Below are 20,295 nucleotides of genomic sequence, written 5' to 3' on the forward strand. Positions count from 1 at the left end.
CAGTTCCTCCTACTATCTAAACAAAGTCCTATTGCTGGAGTGGGAGGCTCTTTCTTCTTGCCTGTTCTGTCCTTAGGGCAAACAGAGTGTAGCTGGTCTCCTCTGAATGATTTACTGTCCAAATATTTGAAGAACAGGTTTCTAGAGGGGATCTGAAGGCACAGCAAAAATATAGAATCTCATGGGCCAGATGCAACCTCCATAGCCCCCAGTTGCTGGCCATGCTCTGTCCTCTATGGGATGGCATCCTCGCCAAACCTGGGCATGGGCAAGACTGCTTTCTACCATGACCACAGCGCCGTTCGCGTGCATAAGCGCAGTTCACATTCACAACAATCTTATGGAGGTGCTCTTCTTGCCTTCCTTTTCCATCAGATGAGTGCAGAGGAGGGTAAATTTCTGCTACAGTCTCCTGTCCCATGCAAACAAGGGGTAAAATCAGCGTCTCTACAAACACATTAAGCCAGAGGCATCTTTCTCCCCTATAATTACATCCTCCCCAAACGCTTCCTTAACTGACCGTTGCTGTGTGTCATTTACTATGAAGGAAACTACAGTGTGTTCTGGAGCTGATGAGATCAGTTGTGTGTGTGTGTTGTGGGGGGGGGTCTCTGGGTCCAGGCTCTCTTCTCCTCCCCCGCACCCCCGTGTGACCCTTCGCTGGATGGTGTTACCGCCCTCACACCTTGCTAGAGAGTGGCATCGGGTGGGCGGAACAGGTGTTGTGTCCGGCAGGAAATGTCCTCTGCAGATTGCACCTCTCATTCTGAGCTGTGAGAGTCTGAGGGGCAGAAAAGACGGCTAACCACTGTGGTGTTGAAGAACATTCTCGTAACAGGCCTGTGCTAATGCCACAGTGGTCCCTGCTAATGCCAAAGCTGTCATTCAGATGACATTTAAAGCTCATAAGAATGTTCCAAAGTGTCTGCTAGGTGAAGTCAGGGGTCCTTCCAATCAGGTGTGTCATCCGTGACACTAAAGTGAAGGGATTTGACTATCTCTAAAGGTCTCTCACAGCGTGGGTGATTTATTTAACACGCAGGGAGTGCTTCTTGTCCACTGGGCACTGTTCCAGGGGCTCTTACAAACAGCCACTGCTTTAGTCCTCGCTACAGCCCGGCAAGGTAGAGCCTGTCATTATTCCCATTCTAGGGCACAGGGAGGCTGAGAAACTTGACCGAGTTCACGTGGCTCTTCTCACTGAGGCTCCAAGGCTAGAAGCAGATGCAAAAGGAATCATGCTAGAGACAGTGGCCCCTCTCATTGCTTGGAGCCCGGCCTGGAGCCCATGGCCCCGGCCTCAAAGGCAGCCTTGGCTAGGGAACTGGACCATGTCGTGAGAAATCCTGGTAGTTACATTCTCTGATGTCAAATTCGAAAAGGTAATGTCTCTTAAAATCTTCTGATGAACCTCATGTCTGTGAGTTTATCAAAATGCTTCCTTCCTTCTAATTCTGCTTTAACATCATTGACATCCAGTATTCCTTGAACACGACAGTGGTTGCCCTTGTCAGATAGGAGGCCTCTTTCAGCATCCAAGAGCCCAAGAAAAAGCAGGGGAGTGCTTAAGTTCCCAATTTCAGGCATACTCCTGGAGGCCAGGCTCGCTCCCAGGGGACAAGGTTAGGGTTCTCTCTAATAGTCCTCAGAGGGAGTCTGCTACTGGCCCAGGCTTAATTCCAAGTACCCAAAGAAGAAGCAGGAGCCCTACTGGCATTTTAACCAGTTTCAAGAATCCTTTGGGGTTCTGTCTTGGGTGTCAAAAACCGCACGTGTGATTTGTGTGTTGAGAATGTTCTGATGGGTCCCTTCCAAACGCTCTGATGAGCCCTGAGCCTCCTTTGCTAATGGACTGAGCAAGGGTATCCCTCTGGCCCGGAGAAATAAGATTCTTTTTCATTTGCCTCCAGCTTTGGTGTGTCAGTGAGAAGAGCTAAGGGGATAGGCGGGGAGAGCAGAATTGCTGAGTGGTCGCAGGGACAACGCTAGTTGAATAAAGTTCTGGTTTTTTTTTTTTTTTTTTAAGATTTTATTTATTTGTCAGAGAGAGAGAGCACAAGCAGGGATAGCGGCAGGCAGAGGGAGAAGCAGGCTCCCCGCGGAGCAGGGAGCCCGATGCGGGGCTCGATCCCAGGACCCTGGGATCATGACCTGAGCCGAAGGCAGACACTTAACCGACTGAGCCACCCAGGCACCCTAAATTTCTGTTTTCGTATAATACGTTTTAGGAATGAGAGATACCGGTAAGGGTTTCCACATGGTGATTTGTATTGGTTACTCTGTTTTCCTTTTTTTTGAGAAAAAAAGTATCACAATATTTCATAATTTTCCATAGAATTCTTAGGCTAAAATTCCAGCTTTTCTCTTAGGCTAAACAATATGAAATTACCAATATTAGACCATTTTAATATACAAAAATGGCAGTTTTGTAAGGTTAAATATAAGTTCAATCTTATATATGCAGAAAATCTATTTTTATGGAATTTTCTTCAACCTATGCCACAGAGAAATCCCACCTTCACTTGCACATTGGAGGATATGTACCTTCTGTTTATTTCAGGAGTGATTTTACATTGTTGACATGAGTCCTTTTCGCCCTGTGTGGTCATAGTTCCTAATGCTGATAATGGAGGAGTCTACAGTTTTCTCCACCCTGTTCCAACATGGGCCAGTCATCATTGAAGGGGTATAGCCTTCTTGTCTCCTTGAATCGTGGAGCACTGTGAGACTGGAAGGAATTTAATTTGAAATTGCCCTGTGTTACCAGTTCTGCTCTGGCTGGAGAAACATTCCTGTCGCAGATCCATCTAGTGACATTAATCTTTCTTTGATTTAATTTGGTTTTCATTCCTAAAGTAGGGGTCCAGAGGATGCTCCCTGCCTCACAGGAGCACAGGAGGATTAATGAGTCACTCTTAGGAAAGCATTTGGAGCTCCTCAGATGGAACAAACAGCATCATACTTTTAACACTTTAGATTCTGTGGCACTTTTCAAAAAGGCATTTCTGTCCTTAACTGGGCAGGAGCTGACTTATGCAAAATAGAAAATGGAAACCTTCCCCCCGACCCTGTTCCCCAACATCTGTAAATAAACTAGTTTCTGTTTTACAACGGCGTTAGTGTCACGTGGCGGGGGGGGGGGTGGTGTTCCAGCCGGAGAGCAGCTGTGAAAGTTAGAAATACACTTCATACACAGGCTCAGACACACACACAACTCATCCACTAATAAAATGCTTTTGCACTTGCTCTTGGGAGATAATTTCAGAGTAGAATTTCCTTGGTACAAGCTGCGTCTGCGCTCTCCCAGTGCCTGAGCTCAGTGCCAGCAGTGAGTCGTTGCCAGCTCTTGAAAAGACATTTGAACTTTTGGCAGCACTCCTTATCGGGAAGGCCCATCCGTGGTGGTTGTGATTATAGAGTAAGGGTGCGCACGTTGAGCAAAACAAAGCATCTGACAGTAGTGGAGTATTGGCTCAACACTCAACAGGATCCATTTGGGATTCATTCTTTGACAATTACCCAGAATGAATTACCAGCTTCCTTTTATAAAAAGATACGTATTGGCTTAGAAACCGAGCATATCCAGCTCTTCATGGGGAGGAACTTTGCAACGCTGTTCAAACGTTCTCATAAACTTGGTGTCTGAGTGTTGCTAAGGGGGGTGCCTGTGCCGAGTGTTCACTTGCATCAAATATGGAGGAGAGTGGAAAAATCAGCCAGAAAACAACGAATGGCTCAAGGGGAAAGGAAAGGATGTTTGGCAATAACAGCAGGACAGAATTCAGTGAGAGTTCAGAATCCACGCTGGAGACACTTGTCGGAGGCCTGATGGCCCAGCCAGCCCCCGCCCAGTACTCCCGCTCCCTCCGAGATGTCGTGAACCCCAGCGGTTGGGGGCCCCTGGCCTCAAGGCAGCAGGTGGCTAGGCACAGCTGGCTGGACCGCTTCGCTCGGGGCGTCTCTGCAGGGTTGGCTCTGCTCTGTGTTCCTTCCTCTGTGGGTGCAACCTGAAGGAGATTCGGCTTTAATCCTTTGGTGCTTGCTAGGCAGGTTTGTACATTCTGATAAGGAAATGTGCAGCAGGCCAGAGGAGAAATTCTAGGTTTCTACTTTTTTCTCAGCTGGGGAAGGCTGGGTCCAAAGTAGTATTAGAACTTGAGAATGGAGGGGAAAAGCACTGAGCTGACAGTGTTCTAAAGCGAAGGCGTTAATCCTCCCTCCACAATCCCAGAATGAAGGCAAGGATTTGTGTATCCCTGACCTGCCTCTTCCTCAAGGCCCCTTTGTCTTAAATTTTTGTGGACTTAGCCCCTCAGAACGGTGAGGGCTGCCCTCTGCATCTTAGCATCTAGTCCCCTTGGCCTGAAGGGTGCTGCTTCTCCTGGCTGGTTGTAGGGGAGGGCTGCACTGGAGGGCCATTTGGCACTGGGTTCCACAGTCTTTCCAAAAGGCCTCAGGTGAGAACTCTTGACTTTATTGACAAAAGAGGGTATACATGGGCATTGCAATAGTGTGTCAGTGTGGTAAACGCATTTATTTGTCAAATGTGTGAATTTAAAATCTGTGGCAATTTTTTTTAGCAGCTCTATTGAGATATAATTTATATACCATAAAGGTCACCTTTTAAAATGTACAATTCAATGGTTTTTGGTGCATTTACAGAGTTGTGCAATCATCACCACAATCTAATTTTAGAACATTTTCATCACCCCAAAGAGAAACTTGAATTCATTAGCAGTCACTCATTCTTCCGACCCCTGCTTTAGGCAACTAGTAATCTTTCTGTATGTATAAATCTGTCTATTGTGGACATTTTATATAAATAGGATCGTACAATATGTGGTCTTTTGTGACTGGCTTCTTTCACTTAGCATATTGTTTTTGAGGTTCCCGTTGTAGCATGTATCAATACTTCCTTTTTATTGTATGGCAGTTTTTTTGTAGTATATTCATACAATGCAATAATACAAAGTAATTTTAAAAGAAAGAACTACTGGTAGCTGCAACAATATGGATAAACATCACAGACCTTATGTTGACCCTAAGAAGCCAGACATAAGAATATATTTATACAGTTGACCCTTGAACAATGCGGGTTTGAACTGTGCAGGTCCACTTACATGCAAATTTTTTTCAATAAATACAGTATAGTACTATAAATGTATCTTATGATTTTAATATTTTTTCCTCTAGCTTTATTGCAAGAATACAGTATATAATACACAAACATACAAAATATGTGTTAATTGACTGTTCTTGGTAAGGCTTCCTATCGGGCTGTTAGCAGTTAAGTTTTAGGGGAATCAAAAGTTCTATGTAGAGTTTCAAACGTGCAGGGGGGGGGAGTACCGCCTACCCCCCATGTTGTTCAAGGGTCAGCTGTATTATATGATTCCATTTATAAATGAAGTTCAAGAAAAGATGGAAGTCAGACCAGTGATTACCTCTGGCTGAGGATGCAGTGGTAACTGACTGGGAGGAGATAACGGGGGTACTTCTTGGGACCTTGAAATATTTTATATCTTGATGTGGGTAGTGCTTATATAGGTATTTATTTAAATGAACATTGACTGAGCTGCACACTTAATATTAGTGAACGTTAAGTGCCTTCCTGTAAGTTATACTTAAATTTTAAAGTTTTTATTTAAAAGTATATGCAATTCTTATTATTTCAAAAGCTCCTTTTTAAAAATATGATATAGCTGCAGAAAAGAGAAGAAATCATAAGTGTACCGCTGGATGAACGATCACAAAGTGAGCACGTCCTGTAACTACCACTCAGGTCAAGAAGTAGAACGTTATGGGTACTTTAGAAGTCCCCTCCTGGTCCCTAACCCCTCTCTCTCCTGCAAATATCTAACATTGTAGTTTGACTGTTTTTGTGTTCATTTAGGTTTTTTTTTAGCTTTATGTGAATGGAATCACACAGTATACATTCCTTTGTGTGGCTTCTTTTGCTCGGTATTATCATTATGAGGTTTATCCATGTAGTGTGTAGAAATAATTTGCTCACTTCCATTGTTCTGTATTCTGTGGTATGGACATACTCCCAGTTATTTATTCATTGATGATATTTGGTTGTTTCCAATATGGGGCAATTACAAATAGTTAACTATCAGGATATGTACTTCTTTCTGTTGGGCATATACCTAGATGTGAAATTGCTCTGTCATAGGATTAGACACCTGGTCTAGATAACAGTTTTTGAACACCTGTTTCAGCATTTCTTAATATAGTAGGAACCTCAAAAAGTTAGTGGCCCAAGGCTCTCTTGATCTCTGAGAGGCTGGGGTACGTCCTAGCCCAGCCTCATCTTCCCCTCCTCCAGGGCTGGCCCACCTCCCATTGGCCCCGAGACCCTGGCCTCCCTCTCCCAGCCTCACTACACCTCACTGCCTTGTCCATCTCCTCCACAGGACTGTGAGCTCCTTGAGGGTGGAGATAGTGTCTTGGTCATCATTACAGCCCCAGCCTCCAGCACAGTGCCCAGAACACAGAATTTCTTGATAAATATTTAATAAGTGAGAGAATGTAAGATCCATCCAGCTATCTAATTCCTGGATGAAGTTGAGAAATACATTAAATTTTGAAAACTCATATATTTTTTATCTTTGCTTTCAGATATCAAATGGATCCACTATAAAGGTCTTTAAGAAGATAGCAAATTTTCCTTCAGGTAACCAATATAATGTTAACCTTTTGATCTCACCCACCTTTCTAAAGTATCGCTTTTTGCCTCTCTCAGGTGTATTGTCACAAAGGTGAGACTGAGTTGTTGCTATGTAATTCTCTGAAATCGGAGAAAAGCCATTTGATCTGTTTCTGTTCCTAAAAATGTGAGCCTTGCAAGGAGGCAGACAGGAAACAGTAAAGAGCAGTTGGCCGGGACTGCCCAGTACTAAGGAAGTTGCTGCCTCTTGACAGCCCTAAACTCAGGACAGAATCTCAGCCTTCCTCGCTCTGTGCCAACTCCTCAGTAGGATGGGGGCTAATAGAGGAGACCCCTCTGGCAAACTAAGAGGGAAGCTTGTAGATAGTCACACAGCCCTGCAAGTGCTGAACAAACAAGATAATCTACTTAGAAATCCAAATCTTTGATAGCATCTGCAAAATTCCCAGAAAGTGATCGAGACAAACCAAATGGGGAGCTTTTATGGGAAAGTCTATAAGCTAGTCTCTAAACTCTCTACCACCTCCCTGATAGCCTCAGGACAAGAAAACATTGTGATGGTGCCTTGAGAAAAACCCTAGATCCTGGTTCAGGTTGGTCTCCAGAGAAATCATACCCCAGCCAAGACAATCAGTCCTCAGCCCTTAGAAGGGTTCTGAGCCTCACCGACAGGACTTCTCACACACACAACCGGAGGAGAGGCTTCATGATTCCTGGATTCAATACTAAGGGCAGCCTGGTAGGTCCCAAGACCTAGTCAGTGCAAACAGGGAATGCAGGGACTCCAGTTAAATGGAAAGGATAATTTGGTAGGTTGTAAGACACCCTTTTGGGGACCCCCCAGTCCATCATTACATCTGGCTGTAGTGAGAGAAGGCATCTTGCAGAGGGTGATGGTCATTCTGGCATAGGGGAATTGGTGTCCTTGTGTTATAAAAAGTGGAAGAGCTTTGTATTTTAAGCTTCAAAGATCAGGCCTTTGGCAGAGCTTGCTCTTTGGGGATCTTGCATTTGGATTTCTTCATGGGACCTCACGGCAGTCAATGCCTCTGCTTCTTCCCTGTCCAGTTCAGCTGAGAACCATCATTTTGATCACTCCCCTGCTAACCCTTCAAACCTCCTGCCCCTGTCCCCTTTCACTACTGTCTCAGTCACAACCCCAGCCCTAGATGAACCCAACTACTGGCCTTTTCTGAACTATACCCAGGCAGCCACTGGAGGAAAGTACGATTGGAGTTATTATAAATTCATGGTGCCCACATGACGGGGGACCCTCAATGCAGCCTACACCCACTATTTCTCTAGGTAACTCACTCTGTGTTCTCCAGAATTCTACCTTCTCTCCTCAGAGCTCTCTGACCCACACAGCTCTGTCAGCAGCTGATTTGATCCTGCACCTCACAGAGAAAACAGGAGTCACAACTCCCTCAACGTCCAGCACCAAACCTCCCACCCCACCTGTGTCTGCCCATTTCTTTCTCTGTGGCTCCCCTGGCATTCCAGGGTTTTCCTTCCTCATGTCCAAGGCCAGTCTCTCACTTGTGCCTTCCATCCCATTCTTTCCAACCTTCCACACATTCTTACACCACAGATAATCTTCTCTCCCCTAAACTTTCTATAGCTCTCTGCCTACTGCAGTTTTTTCCTTAGTGTTTCAAGGTGTTCTAGTCGCCCTCATCTTCAATACAAAAAACCTAGTGCCTTAATCCCTCTTTTCCCCCCATTTACTGCCACATTTCTTTCAGGGCTGTCCTCACTCTGTGCCACTCTCGCACTTGCTCTGGGAGCTCCAACTCATTGCCGTTCTTTTGGATCCCAGGAGGGCGTCGGTTCTTCCTGCCTTAGGGTCTCCTCCATTTGCCTGGCTAACTCCAGTCATTAAGTTCAGCTCCAACATCCCTTCCTCTGAGAAACCTCCCAGAGTAGGCTGGACCCTCGTTAGTTACTTTCTTAGCATATACTTCTTCATAAGCCTTATCACAATTCCAGTTAAATAACTGTATAATTAGTCATAGAAAGTTTCTCATCGGCTAGGATGTAAACGCCATTGAAGGGAACTAGGTCTGTCTTATCACTACCTTTTGCCTGGGAGCCCCTGGCACTCAGTAGGTGCCCCGGGTGCATTTGTTAATGAATAAGGCTTGAACCTCTCCTACCCCACCCCCAGCAAGGGACCACTCAGCCTGTTGGGAACCTGCTTCCTACTCCAGGCCCTGGCCCATTCTGTCTTCACGTTGTTAAGATCTTAACATGCAGCAGGGTGAAAAAAAAATGTAGCTATGAAGAGCTCAAGTGGAAGAGCTCGAGTAACCTCTTCTGTTCATAGCACAAATGGGGCATTTTATGAGAAGGCCAATTAGCCCGTGGTTGTTTTTTTAATAGACTGTTTTCTCTCCCTTTCTCTGGCGTTCAGATGTGGAATACTCAGAAGACCACTGCCATTTGGTGAGTTCAGGCTTTCTTGTGCTTGCCCCTGAGTTGGATGCCTTCTGTAGCATGAACGGTCTCCGTGGGTAACGCTTCTGTCTTCCCGTTAGATTTTACCAGATTCGGAAGCATTCCAAGATGTGCAAGGAAAAAGACATCGAGGAAAACACAAGTTCAAAGTAAAAGAAATGTATCTGACAAAGCTGCTGTCGACCAAGGTACACTTACTGTTCTGGGAGTGCTTTTATGGCTACCTTGGGGGTGTATGATGTGTTTGACTTAATTTCCACTGAAGTGTGAAAATGTTACAAATCCCTTGTGCCTTCTAGCAAAGCAAAATGAAAGTTTAAATTGTAAACACTTCCTACCCTCTTCTTTTTTATAAATGACGAAGATAACAGCACTTTACAAATTTTGACTGTTGTGTCTTCAATCAGGGATTTAATATTGTTCCCAATCCCTTTACCTACCATTTCACTATTGTTATTTTTTAGGTTGATGGCATAATTACTTGTTTTTGTTTACTTGTTATTATAGATGAGCAATAAAACTCCCTCTCTGAATTGCAAATAAATGAAGGGTGGGGTCAGTCACTATAAACCTAGTAAATCTTTTTTTTTTTTTTCATTTTAAAGTTAAGGATGCTGTTCATCTATAAAAATGTCAGATGTAAAAGCCGGTGGAATACCAAATCAGAAGCAAATTTTACTTTATCTGGCTTGTAGTGGGATTAACAGAAGTCTGTGGTGATACTTTTTTTTCTTTTTTCCTGAAATGACTAGCAATATAAATGCTATTATCTACACCTGGCCCTGGTCTCCTGATGGGCATGCGTCTTCAGATTATAGCAGAGGGTATGCTTAGAGCTCAGTAGATTTGTTTAGTGGACAGGGGACAGCCAGAGCTCTTGATTTTCTCCTCTGTCCCACAGAGCTCTGCCTATTTGGCTTTTGTAAAACACTCAAATATTTTGGAAAGTACATAATAAAAACCTATAATGAAAATACATGCAACGAAAAAATTCAGGGAACTGAGCAACGTTGAGTTTTTCCAGGCTGAACATAACCAATAAAAGCTAAACGTCCGTGGCATCTTGGTTTCTGTATACAGCCCTACAACTGACGTTTCAACTGCTAGAGATTTTTCTAAGATATCCTCTCTGTTGACTAAACAATCTTGTTATCAGCAAGAAGCTGATGAACCAAATGTAAACCTGGGCATGGATTTTCAGGGCCCTTGTCCCATACTGTGAGTGTTGGCCTCATTTGATAATTTGACATATTTTCTCTTATATACATCATTTTCTCTGAACTGGGATTTCATTTTCCATTGTATTCAAAACTGCTACTTTTTTTTTTTTTTTTTTTAATCTCCCAAGTCTGATGTTCTCTTTCAGGTGGCAATTCATTCTGTGCTTGAGAAACTTTTTAGAAGCATTTGGAGTTTACCCAACAGCAGAGCCCCATTTGCTATAAAATACTTTTTTGACTTTTTGGATGCCCAAGCTGAAAACAAAAAAATCACAGATCCTGATGTCGTACATATTTGGAAAACAAACAGGTGGGAACAAACAGTAGGTGATTACTAACTATTTTCAGAATCTGGGACAGAATCTTAACTGAAAGGAGGGCATGGATAGTCACAGGATTCATTATCCCTAGATCAGAATCTTTTGGCGTGGTAAGCTATCAGGTCAGAGCAGATTCTTCCTCTGTTACTATTTTTAAATAAGAAATAAACCCTTCCTATGCTGAGATCCTATTCTTTAGGATAAAATAAACAAACTTTATTATCTTTAATGCGTGAAAAATACCTTATGTGGAATGTTAAATTTAGCTTGACCAGCAAAAGAAATCAGTATTTTGTGGTTTTATTATACAGTTTTCCATTACAGAGTACTTAATCATTTTGCAGTTACCAAGCTGTCTATACTCTGATTCTGCATGGACATTTCTGTTTTTATGTGATCAAGTGCAGTGTTTAGATACCATGAGAATTTGCCAAAGGACTGTGTTTTGTTTTCTAACCTTTTACCTAAAGCTGAGGCAAGGCATCTGGGTCTCTTCTCAACTTCTTCTCAGTAAAGAAACATGGCTCATTACCTCTATTTGAAATACTTTGTGTGTGAGCTGTGAATAAGACTTGGTGTTAAGGTGTAATAGAAGTTTCCAATGCAATCTCAAGCCCTCCTGAGCACTGAGGGTGGGCAGACCAATTTAAATAAATATTAAAAGCTGAAGTTCCAGAGCTCTAGGTCTCATCTTCTCCCATTTAATCCAGATCTGTCCCAACTATCTACACTGGCTCACTGCCATCCTGTGCTCTAGGCTCTGATTCCCTGGTCCTGCTACTCCCACACCAAGCTTGGGTGCTGCAAGCACCCATTTCCACTGGGAAGATTGTGGCATCTGAGCAGGGGCAGTAGTCAGGAGAGTAGAGCTATGGAGAGGCCCAACAGCTTTATGATGCAGGTAGTCTGCTAGGCCAGAGCTGAGAAGGAGATAATAATGGAAGGGCTCTGAATGATTCCCAAGTTCATGTTCAAATATTTGAGTACCTACTCTGTGCCAAGCACTGTTAGGTGCTGGAAATAACAGCAATGAACTGAATAGACAAAAATCCATGTTCACACAGAGCTTGCATTCTAATGGGTGGAAGAGATCATAAATAGGTGATTTACAGGATATTAGGTTAGTACAGCAGACAAGGTGGGAAAGGAGGATAGAGAGTAATAGGGCAGAGTGGTCAGAGGAGGCCTCACGGAGAGGATATTCAAGTCAGGTCTTGAAAGAGGTGAGGGCATAAACCATGAGACTATCTGGTTGAAGATAATATCTGGAAGATGGACAACAAAATCAAAAGTCCTCTGAGGCACACACTTGCCTGGTATGCATGAAGAACAGTGAAGAGGCCAATGGTGGAGTTAGAAGGAATAAGGGGAAAAGTAGCAGCTGGGGGCCTGGGCCCAGACCATGCAGTGGCTTTATCCCCAGGCGGAGGGAGAACACAGAGGGTTTTGAGTAGAGGAGAGACATGATCTGACTCCAGGTTAAGAAGATTGCTGGTAGTTGTGGGAGAATTAACTGTGGGGACCTAGGGAGCTAATAACCCAGGTGAGAGGCGACGGTGCCTTACGCCAGGGTGTAGCACTTAGAGGGGGTGAGAAGAGGTGAAGGTCTGGAGACATGATGAAATGTTTTCATGGGTAGCCATCATCTAACACAATCGAAAACTGTGGAGAAAATTCTCGTCAGTGGTCACTTCCGCGTTTCTCCTCTTCTAGTCCTCCCATCCAGCAGCGCTTGTCTGTTTAACCCTTTCTTGTTCTGAGTGATGCTGCCATCTGTCACTTGGTATGTTTGGCAAAGCAGACTTGCATACTTCAATAACAAGGGCAAAAACACCCATTTACAAACTGTGATAAACAGAGCATCCGCCTCCTACGAAGGGCTGTATCTGAAAAGAGATTTCTCTTCAACAGCCTTCCTCTTCGCTTCTGGGTAAACATCCTGAAGAACCCTCAGTTTGTCTTTGACATTAAGAAGACACCACACATAGACGGCTGTTTATCTGTGATTGCCCAGGCATTCATGGACGCATTTTCTCTCACAGAGCAGCAACTCGGGAAGGTAAGGCCTAGCTTTAGTATTTCTTCTATGTACTCCTGTGAGTCTGAAGCATTCTTTCTTGTAAACATCCAAACAAAAAACCATAGCAGCTAAAAAGAAATAGTCAGTGGTAGTAACTGAAAATTTGCTTTTCTTTAAAAGCTCTCATTTATTTTTCATCTAGTTAAAAAAATTATTCTCCCCATCCTACTGCAGAACTCTGCCTGTGATACCTTTACCACAAAAAGTATAAATTTTGTTTCCTAGAAAAACATTCTGCAGGCAGTACTAAACTATGAAACTACTGAAATTTGCTTAGCTAAATTAATCCCATCTGAATATAGTTGACCCTTGAATAATGGGGGATGATGGGCACCAATCCTTCACATAGTTGAAAATTACCCTGTAACTTTTGGCTTTCCCAACACTTAACTATTAATAGCCTACTGCTGACTGGAAGCTTTGCTGTTAGTATAAATAGTCCATTAACACATACTTTATATATGTTATATGTATTATACACTGTATTCTTAAAGCTAGAGAAAACATCAAGGAAATCATAAGAGAAAATGTATTTACAGTACTATGTCGAAAAAACTCCACAAAGAGTAAAACAGACCCACATAGTTCAAAACCATGTTGTTCAAGGGTCAACTGTACACCTAAGAGTCTATCTGAATATAACAAGTTGCTCATGGGGAAGAAAATCTTGCCTGAGATTTCTATCACCACCAGTTTGTCAATTCATAATCAAAACATCAATATTGTTTTTCTTTTGGCTTTCTTTGCTGAGCAAAAGCCCCAGGAAATCAAAGAAAGATAAAAATACAGAGCAAACTTTGAAAGGGATGTTTTGGTCTTATTCAAGCACTCCAAAATGTATTAAACTGAGCAGTATCTGTATCTAATGGATTTCAGAAACTCTTTTAATACTGAGTAGTGTCCCTTTGGTGTAAGGATTGAGAGAGTGCGTGGAATGAAATGTGGTTGATGTTTCATAGGTGCCTCAGCATCCTAGTCTAAATCTATAATATCACCACTATTTCTGCAAAACAAACCTGTCTTTACTTTTGTCTTCCTAGCATCACCTTGTCTCTCAAGGTAAAATCCTTTGGGTTATCTTTGACTCCTTCTTCTTCCTCCCTTACCCTAATTGGTTAGTACTCATTGCCATCTCCAAAATGTCTTTTTTTTTCTCATTCTATCCTATCCCTTCATCCCCTCTCCCCTACCTTTTCCTTTTCACTGTGTCTCATGCTGTCATTCTAAAACAAAAATCTGATCATTTCAGTCTCCTGCTTAAATATTGTAAATACTTCCCAATACCTACCAGGTAAAATCTTCACAGTGCCACGTGGCCCTTCCTGATTGGGTGTCAAGTCTCTTTTCTGGCAAACTCCATATACCTTCTATGCTACAGCTTCTACTTTTCCCAAATTTACCATGAACTTGTTTTCATATCCCTTTCCTGTCTCATAACTCCTCTGTCTTGTAAAACTCTTATTCATTCACTCCACAAACACAACTTCCTAATGTGTACCAGAAACTGTAGGAGGCTATGATCAGTCTAAATATACCTACTCCGTGAACTTTTTCCCTATACATTGCCCACACCGGTTCTTCATTTGACCCATGCAATGAAACACTAAAATGCTTCCTTATTCACAGTAAAAAAAATGACTGTTAACTCATTACTGTGTGTTCTTGGTATATTTCACTTAATCATCACAAGAACCACACAAGGTAGTTATTATTACCTTCGTTTTATAGATGAAGAAATTGATTTTCTGAGAAGTTACAAGTCTTGGTTAAGATCCCTCAAAGTTGTTAGGATCCCTGATTTGTCCAATTCCACGGTGCTTTTCTTTACACCCTGCTACTAATTATTGGTATCATAGTAACCACTATGTAAGTTTGTCTTCTGAACTAGATTATAAGCTTCTCAAAGGCAGGTACTGGTCTTTACCTTTTTACATTCAATGTCTGCCACAGTGCCAGGCTAAATAAATTTTATTGAATGCATGATCACATGATTTGTGGGTTCTACTTGACAAAGAATCTCAGTAATATCTCCATGTAGGCATCCTTCAGAATGATGCAGCCACTGATATGGCTATTCGTGTCCTCAATACATTGAAAAATGTACTGGGACATTAGCCCTATCATTAACTCACCCATTTTCCCTGAGTAGGAATTCCAAAAATTTTGTGAAAAATGGTTTTTAAAAATAAAATCTTAATTTTTAGTATTATCACTATTATAATTACATAAAAACATTCAAGCTGACAGGGAACTTTTGTGAAATCAGACATTAGAGCCCCCAATACTAATGACCATGTACTTCCTTGAGAACAGTAGAAGATCTTTATAATCTAATAAAAGGCACAAGCAGAAAAATCCACCACCGCCAATTACTTACCACTTTCATGGTTATATAAAGGGCTCAATCAGACCTACAATCAAGTCTTTCATAAATGCCAAAATTCACTGGTGGGTGAGGATGAGAGCAAATGTTTTAATTCAGGCTTTTTACAACCATTAGTAATGAACTATGATTGAAGTAAGTTCCATTGTTACAGTAACTCAAAATCATGCAAAAATAATAATTTTAGTTCTTTTATGAGAGGAAGGCAGAATATATTAGCATTTAATCCGCCTGAAAAGAACAGTGACTCACCAGAACTATCTATATAGCAGTCAGTCATTCAGTCAACAACATTTATGAAGGCCCACTGCATGAAAAAGCTTTGTTACTAGGAGGTAATAATGTTGGAGGTTCAGCTACACTGGTACTGTTATAAATTCCCCATGGCTGTTCTATTTTTCAGGAAGCACCAACCAATAAACTTCTCTATGCCAAGGATATCCCAACCTACAAAGAGGAAGTAAAATCGTATTACAAAGCAATCAGGGATTTGCCTCCATTGTCATCTTCGGAAATGGAAGAATTCTTAACTCAGGAATCTAAGGTATTGTTAGAAAGTAGAAATAAGAGGGGTGCCTGGGTGGCTCAGTTGGTTCAGCTTTTGACTTTTTTTTTTTTAAAGATTTTATTTATTTATTTGACAGTCAGAGTGGCAGGCAGAGGGAAAGGGAGAAGCAGGCTTCCTGCTGTGCAGTGAGCCCGATGCGGGGCTCGATCCCAGGGCCCTGGGATCATGACCTGAGCTGAAGGCAGATGCTTAACCGACTGAGCCACCCAGGCGCCCCCAGCTTTTGACTCTTGATTTTGGCTCGGGTCATGATCTCAGGGTCCTGGGATCAGGCTCCGTGCTGGATGTGGAGCCTGCTTAAGATTCTCTCCCTCTCTTAAAAAAAAAAAAAAAAAAGTAGAAATAAGATAGTATTTGGTTACTTCTTTTTTAAAAAGTCATTTCAGAATCTCTCAACATAGACTCTCTTTCTTTAAGAAACATGAAAATGAATTTAATGAAGAAGTGGCCTTGACAGAAATCTACAAATACATCGTAAAATATTTTGATGAGGTAAGATTTTAAATAACATTTTAAAAAATTGATATGAGTCAGTCACCAGGATGTGGTTGTCAAGCGTTCTATAGGTCTCAGGACAGCTCTGGCATCCCTAATGGCCAGAAAGGGAAGCCAGGAAGCCTGTCTGAGATGGGGGATCCTGGCACCAAGCCAGACCCTGCCTGTGGCTGCCCCTCTTCTAGTTTTATCATGCTGCCCACCTTTGGACCAGCCTGAATTTACATTTGAGTTAATGGGGTCTGTAGCCACACTGACTCAGGATAACTTTGATGAGTAAGTAGTGGTCCTATTAAATAGGGCCAGCTTATGCTTGATTGTAATCTGCTAAAATGAAAGCTAAGCTTGTTAAATTGCCTAGATTCTGTATTCGATAGGTATATGAAAGTATAACATTATTTCTAACTTAAGCAACTATTTCAATAAACCATTCTCCTTTATGATTAATTCTCCTTAATCTGGATTTTTTTCTTTGGGAATTCACACAGACTCAGTCATCAGATGCGCTGTTTCCAAATATATGTTAATTCCCCTTCCCTGATTCCCCCCCACTCAGTCATGCTGGGACAGGCTATCCATGTCAATGGTGAGAATAGCTCACCAATTCCATTTGCTACTTGAAGATCAAGTGAAGCGCTAAGGTAGGGTAGAGGCAATGAGTTCCTTAAACATGATAAGCATCCCTCTTTCCAGGGGCCAGGGGTTAGAAGGGAAGCACTGGGGAGGGCAGGGGAGGGGAGAGGAGGCACTATACTGCCCAGGAGGGGAGGGGAGGGCAATATTCAACTCTGACCAGGATGCCCCTGCCTGCTGCATTTAAGAAGAAATACTTGCCTGCATGTTGGCTGCTCAGAATGCTTGCTGTGCTTGGAATGGCTGTGACATAATGCATAAAACAGGGCCTTGGAAGTCTGGCCCCATATTTGTAAGCAAATAGTTGGTATTTCTTGCTAGCTTCTATTTTAAGCCAAAGTGTTGTTGATCCTGTGATAATGACTTAGCAAAACAACTTGCAAAGTGAGTATGTAAATGATTGAAGAAAACGTTGGCATCTGTTTCATACAGATTTTACCACTCACAGCATCAGGAATGCAAAAAAACCCCCAGAATTGTAATGCTAAAACCACAATATCTAAAATAACTGTTCTAATTGTCAACAGATTCTAAATAAACTAGAAAGAGAACGAGGGCTGGAAGAAGCTCAGAAACAACTCTTGCATGTAAAAGTCTTATTTGATGAAAAGAAGAAATGCAAGTGGATGTAAGCACTCTGGGGACTGGCTTAATCTGGCAAAATTCTTCAGACGACTTGGGAGCAAAATGGCTGCTTGAGCTACTCTGTGTCGTTAATTTTTAAAGTTTGCACATAGGTTCCACTTTGAGCACTGTCTTTTAGAGACCAAGGCACATGCACAGCTTTTAGAAAGCATACCAACCACTGTGCCTGTGCATATACTGTGGGAACCTTTCTGTAAATAGAGTCGAAGTGGTTGTTGCAAACAGCCTCCTTGTTTACAGAGAGAGAATACAGGGCCAGTAAGTGTCAGTTAACTAGTCTCCACTTAAGCACAATGACAGCAGTGGTTTTGTGTCTGAAAACTACAGTTATGTAGCACTTGTGACTACACTGCACCTCTGCAGAAAAGGGACACTGCCAGTGATCACAATGTGAAATGAGTCATTTGGAAACAAGGTGGGAGTGTTAGGGCAACCTCGAGGATTTGCAGCATTGAAACTTTCCCCAGTAGTTCTTGGAAAAGCTGACCACAGAATTTGGTAGTGTGTACACTTAGCATTCGTGAGTGTGTGTGTGTGTGTGTTTTTAAACCAAAAACTGACAGTGTTGCAACATTGTTGAAAGGGCTCGTGTTTTTCAGTGGTCGCCAACTGCACTCCATCAACTCACCTCCATCTCACGAAGGAGCTCTAAAGCAAGGAGAGTGAGGAGGCTTTATTTAAATGCAACAGCATTTTACCCACTTTGTCCTGATGTGTGTTCCTTTTTTTCATTTTTTCATACTAAATGTATTTGATAGTGGACATGTTGGCTATTGTAAAACAAAACAAAACATCATTAGTTTATTTCTGTCTAAAAACTTTGATCAGAACTATCTTTAGAAGAGTAACTCCCTCCCCTAATCCTACATTTCTATACTTGGTGTCTCCTTGCTTTAGATTTCTGGTGAACCCTGTGGTTATAAATACTTGTGTGTGATTTAAAAAAAAAAAAAATACATTTTACATTTCATGAAATTGCTGTTCACACTGGAGTACTATATATGAATATATATATTTGAGGCCCAAGGCCTGAAAAATATTAGTATACAACTTGGTATCTTAGTCTTACTATGTACTTTTTCAAAGTATTCCTCACAAGAGAAAGAATTCAAAATACCCATTTTATTCATACCTTTCTTTTTAAAGAATTCCCTATCCAGTTATATTGTAACTGTAGTCTTTTTATTGATTTTTTATTCCTGAATTTTTGCTGCTCATGACCAATTTTAATACCACTGTGTTTTCCTTCTATTAAATCAAAAGTAAAAAATGTAATTGGCAACTCTCAACCTTCCTTGTGGCACCTTTTACCCTTGGTGTTCCAAATCCCAGATTAAGGAAAGACATTTTTTCAAGTAGCAAATAAAACATTGATCATATATTCCTTAAAATCTTTTTACCAACATTGTATGGGATATCAGGATTTAAATGTGAATTTGTCTTCGAAAATGAAATTCTTTTTGCTCCTCAGTATCTGGCAAAGAGAGGAGTAAGAGGTGATACCTCAACAAAATGATCAAATAAGCAGTTATTACCCTGATAGGCACCTTCCCAATCCCATCACTTTTGACCATTGTCCAATGGACACACCTCAGAAATACTACCAAATAGGTTACTTACAAGTATAAAGGTGAGAGGCCTGGTCCCCATCTAAGGCTGCTACAGTCTTGATGTGAAGGCATTCATGAGAATAACAGGAGGACAGTTGAGAGCCAAGGGTAGGAGAGTTGCCCAAAAGACTTCCCCTTCTTTAGGGTACAGAAATGCTAAGAAAAGGATCAGCTTTTACATTCAGTAAATGCTACATGAGGGTGTCCCTGTCCAGCTCTCTGGCACATGAGTCCCATGTGGAGCCTTACCTCCTCTTCCAGGGACGATGCTGCTGGGAACTTTGGGCAAGTCACTTACCTCTTTGTGCCTCAATTTCTGTATAATATTTCTAACCTACCTCATTGAGGTGGTGTGAAGATTCACTAATGTATGTAGCGTGTTTGTCAATCCTCCAGTGAAAAGCACTATCTAGATCACATTTTGGATCACATTAGCCAAATGCAGTAATGGCCAAATTAGATGTGTGCTGAAGACAATCAGTCACTGGGTCTATAGTAAACTGCAACCAGAGAAACAAATGGCAAACAATTTCTATTTTCAAGTTTCTTTGCATATTTTTTTGGTGCAAACAATTCATTTATAAACTTTTTTTTCTAACACTAGTGTCTACAGCAGCATTTAAAAATTAATTCTGTTACCTTTTCTGTATTAGGGATTTAAAGTCTATTTCTTATTGTATACCTGATTGAAGCTGTACTTGGAGATGAATGTTTTAAATGTCTATATCCAAAAATAAACATTTTGATGTAAATGTGGACTGTCTTTTTTTTCTTCAAATGTTCTAGTTATAATAGATTTTTTATTCTAAGTAGCTCCACGGAAATTATCTAGGTGCCAACGCGAATGTGAATAAGCAGCTCTGTAATGTAGTAAGTACATCTAGCTTCTTCTAAATGATGCTAAGGAATGCTCATTTACATCCCTGGCCTCCACTATCTACCTGGACTTCTGATCCTGAAGACATCTGGATAATGGACATTCCACTGAGTTTGGCAGACTTGACGTGAAGTTATTCCAGCAGAATTCCTTTAAAAGAGGTTAGGGATACACAGAAATAAAACATTTATAATAATTTGGTTAGATCCAAAACAGTGGGAGGCAACACTAAATACCAACAATATTTCTAAGGGACCCCATGGGGTTCAAGTTTTACAATGAACGGCCCTTGTTTTATACGGTCACGGGTTTAATTATTTGTACTTTGTGGTTTTGG

General features: G+C 41.7%; 1 protein-coding gene across 1 annotated transcript in view; it reads left to right on the top strand.

Annotated features, from left to right (window-relative positions):
- The window catches only part of PLXNC1 (plexin C1), a 152,375-nt gene extending 132,090 nt beyond the window's left edge, over positions 1–20,285 (top strand). Inside the window, exons 24-31 of the mRNA XM_032416709.1 lie at positions 6,622–6,676; positions 9,084–9,115; positions 9,208–9,315; positions 10,494–10,657; positions 12,579–12,726; positions 15,534–15,674; positions 16,116–16,190; positions 17,354–20,285. Of these exons, the coding sequence (XP_032272600.1) occupies positions 6,622–6,676; positions 9,084–9,115; positions 9,208–9,315; positions 10,494–10,657; positions 12,579–12,726; positions 15,534–15,674; positions 16,116–16,190; positions 17,354–17,458 (828 nt within the window). The 3' untranslated portion in view covers positions 17,459–20,285. The remainder of the gene's footprint in view (positions 1–6,621; positions 6,677–9,083; positions 9,116–9,207; positions 9,316–10,493; positions 10,658–12,578; positions 12,727–15,533; positions 15,675–16,115; positions 16,191–17,353) is intronic.
- The last annotated feature ends 10 nt before the right edge of the window (positions 20,286–20,295 follow it).

The sequence above is a fragment of the Phoca vitulina genome, unplaced genomic scaffold (genome assembly GCF_004348235.1).
Source record: "Phoca vitulina isolate PV1807 unplaced genomic scaffold, GSC_HSeal_1.0 scaffold19, whole genome shotgun sequence".
Classification (NCBI taxonomy): Eukaryota; Metazoa; Chordata; class Mammalia; order Carnivora; family Phocidae; genus Phoca; species Phoca vitulina.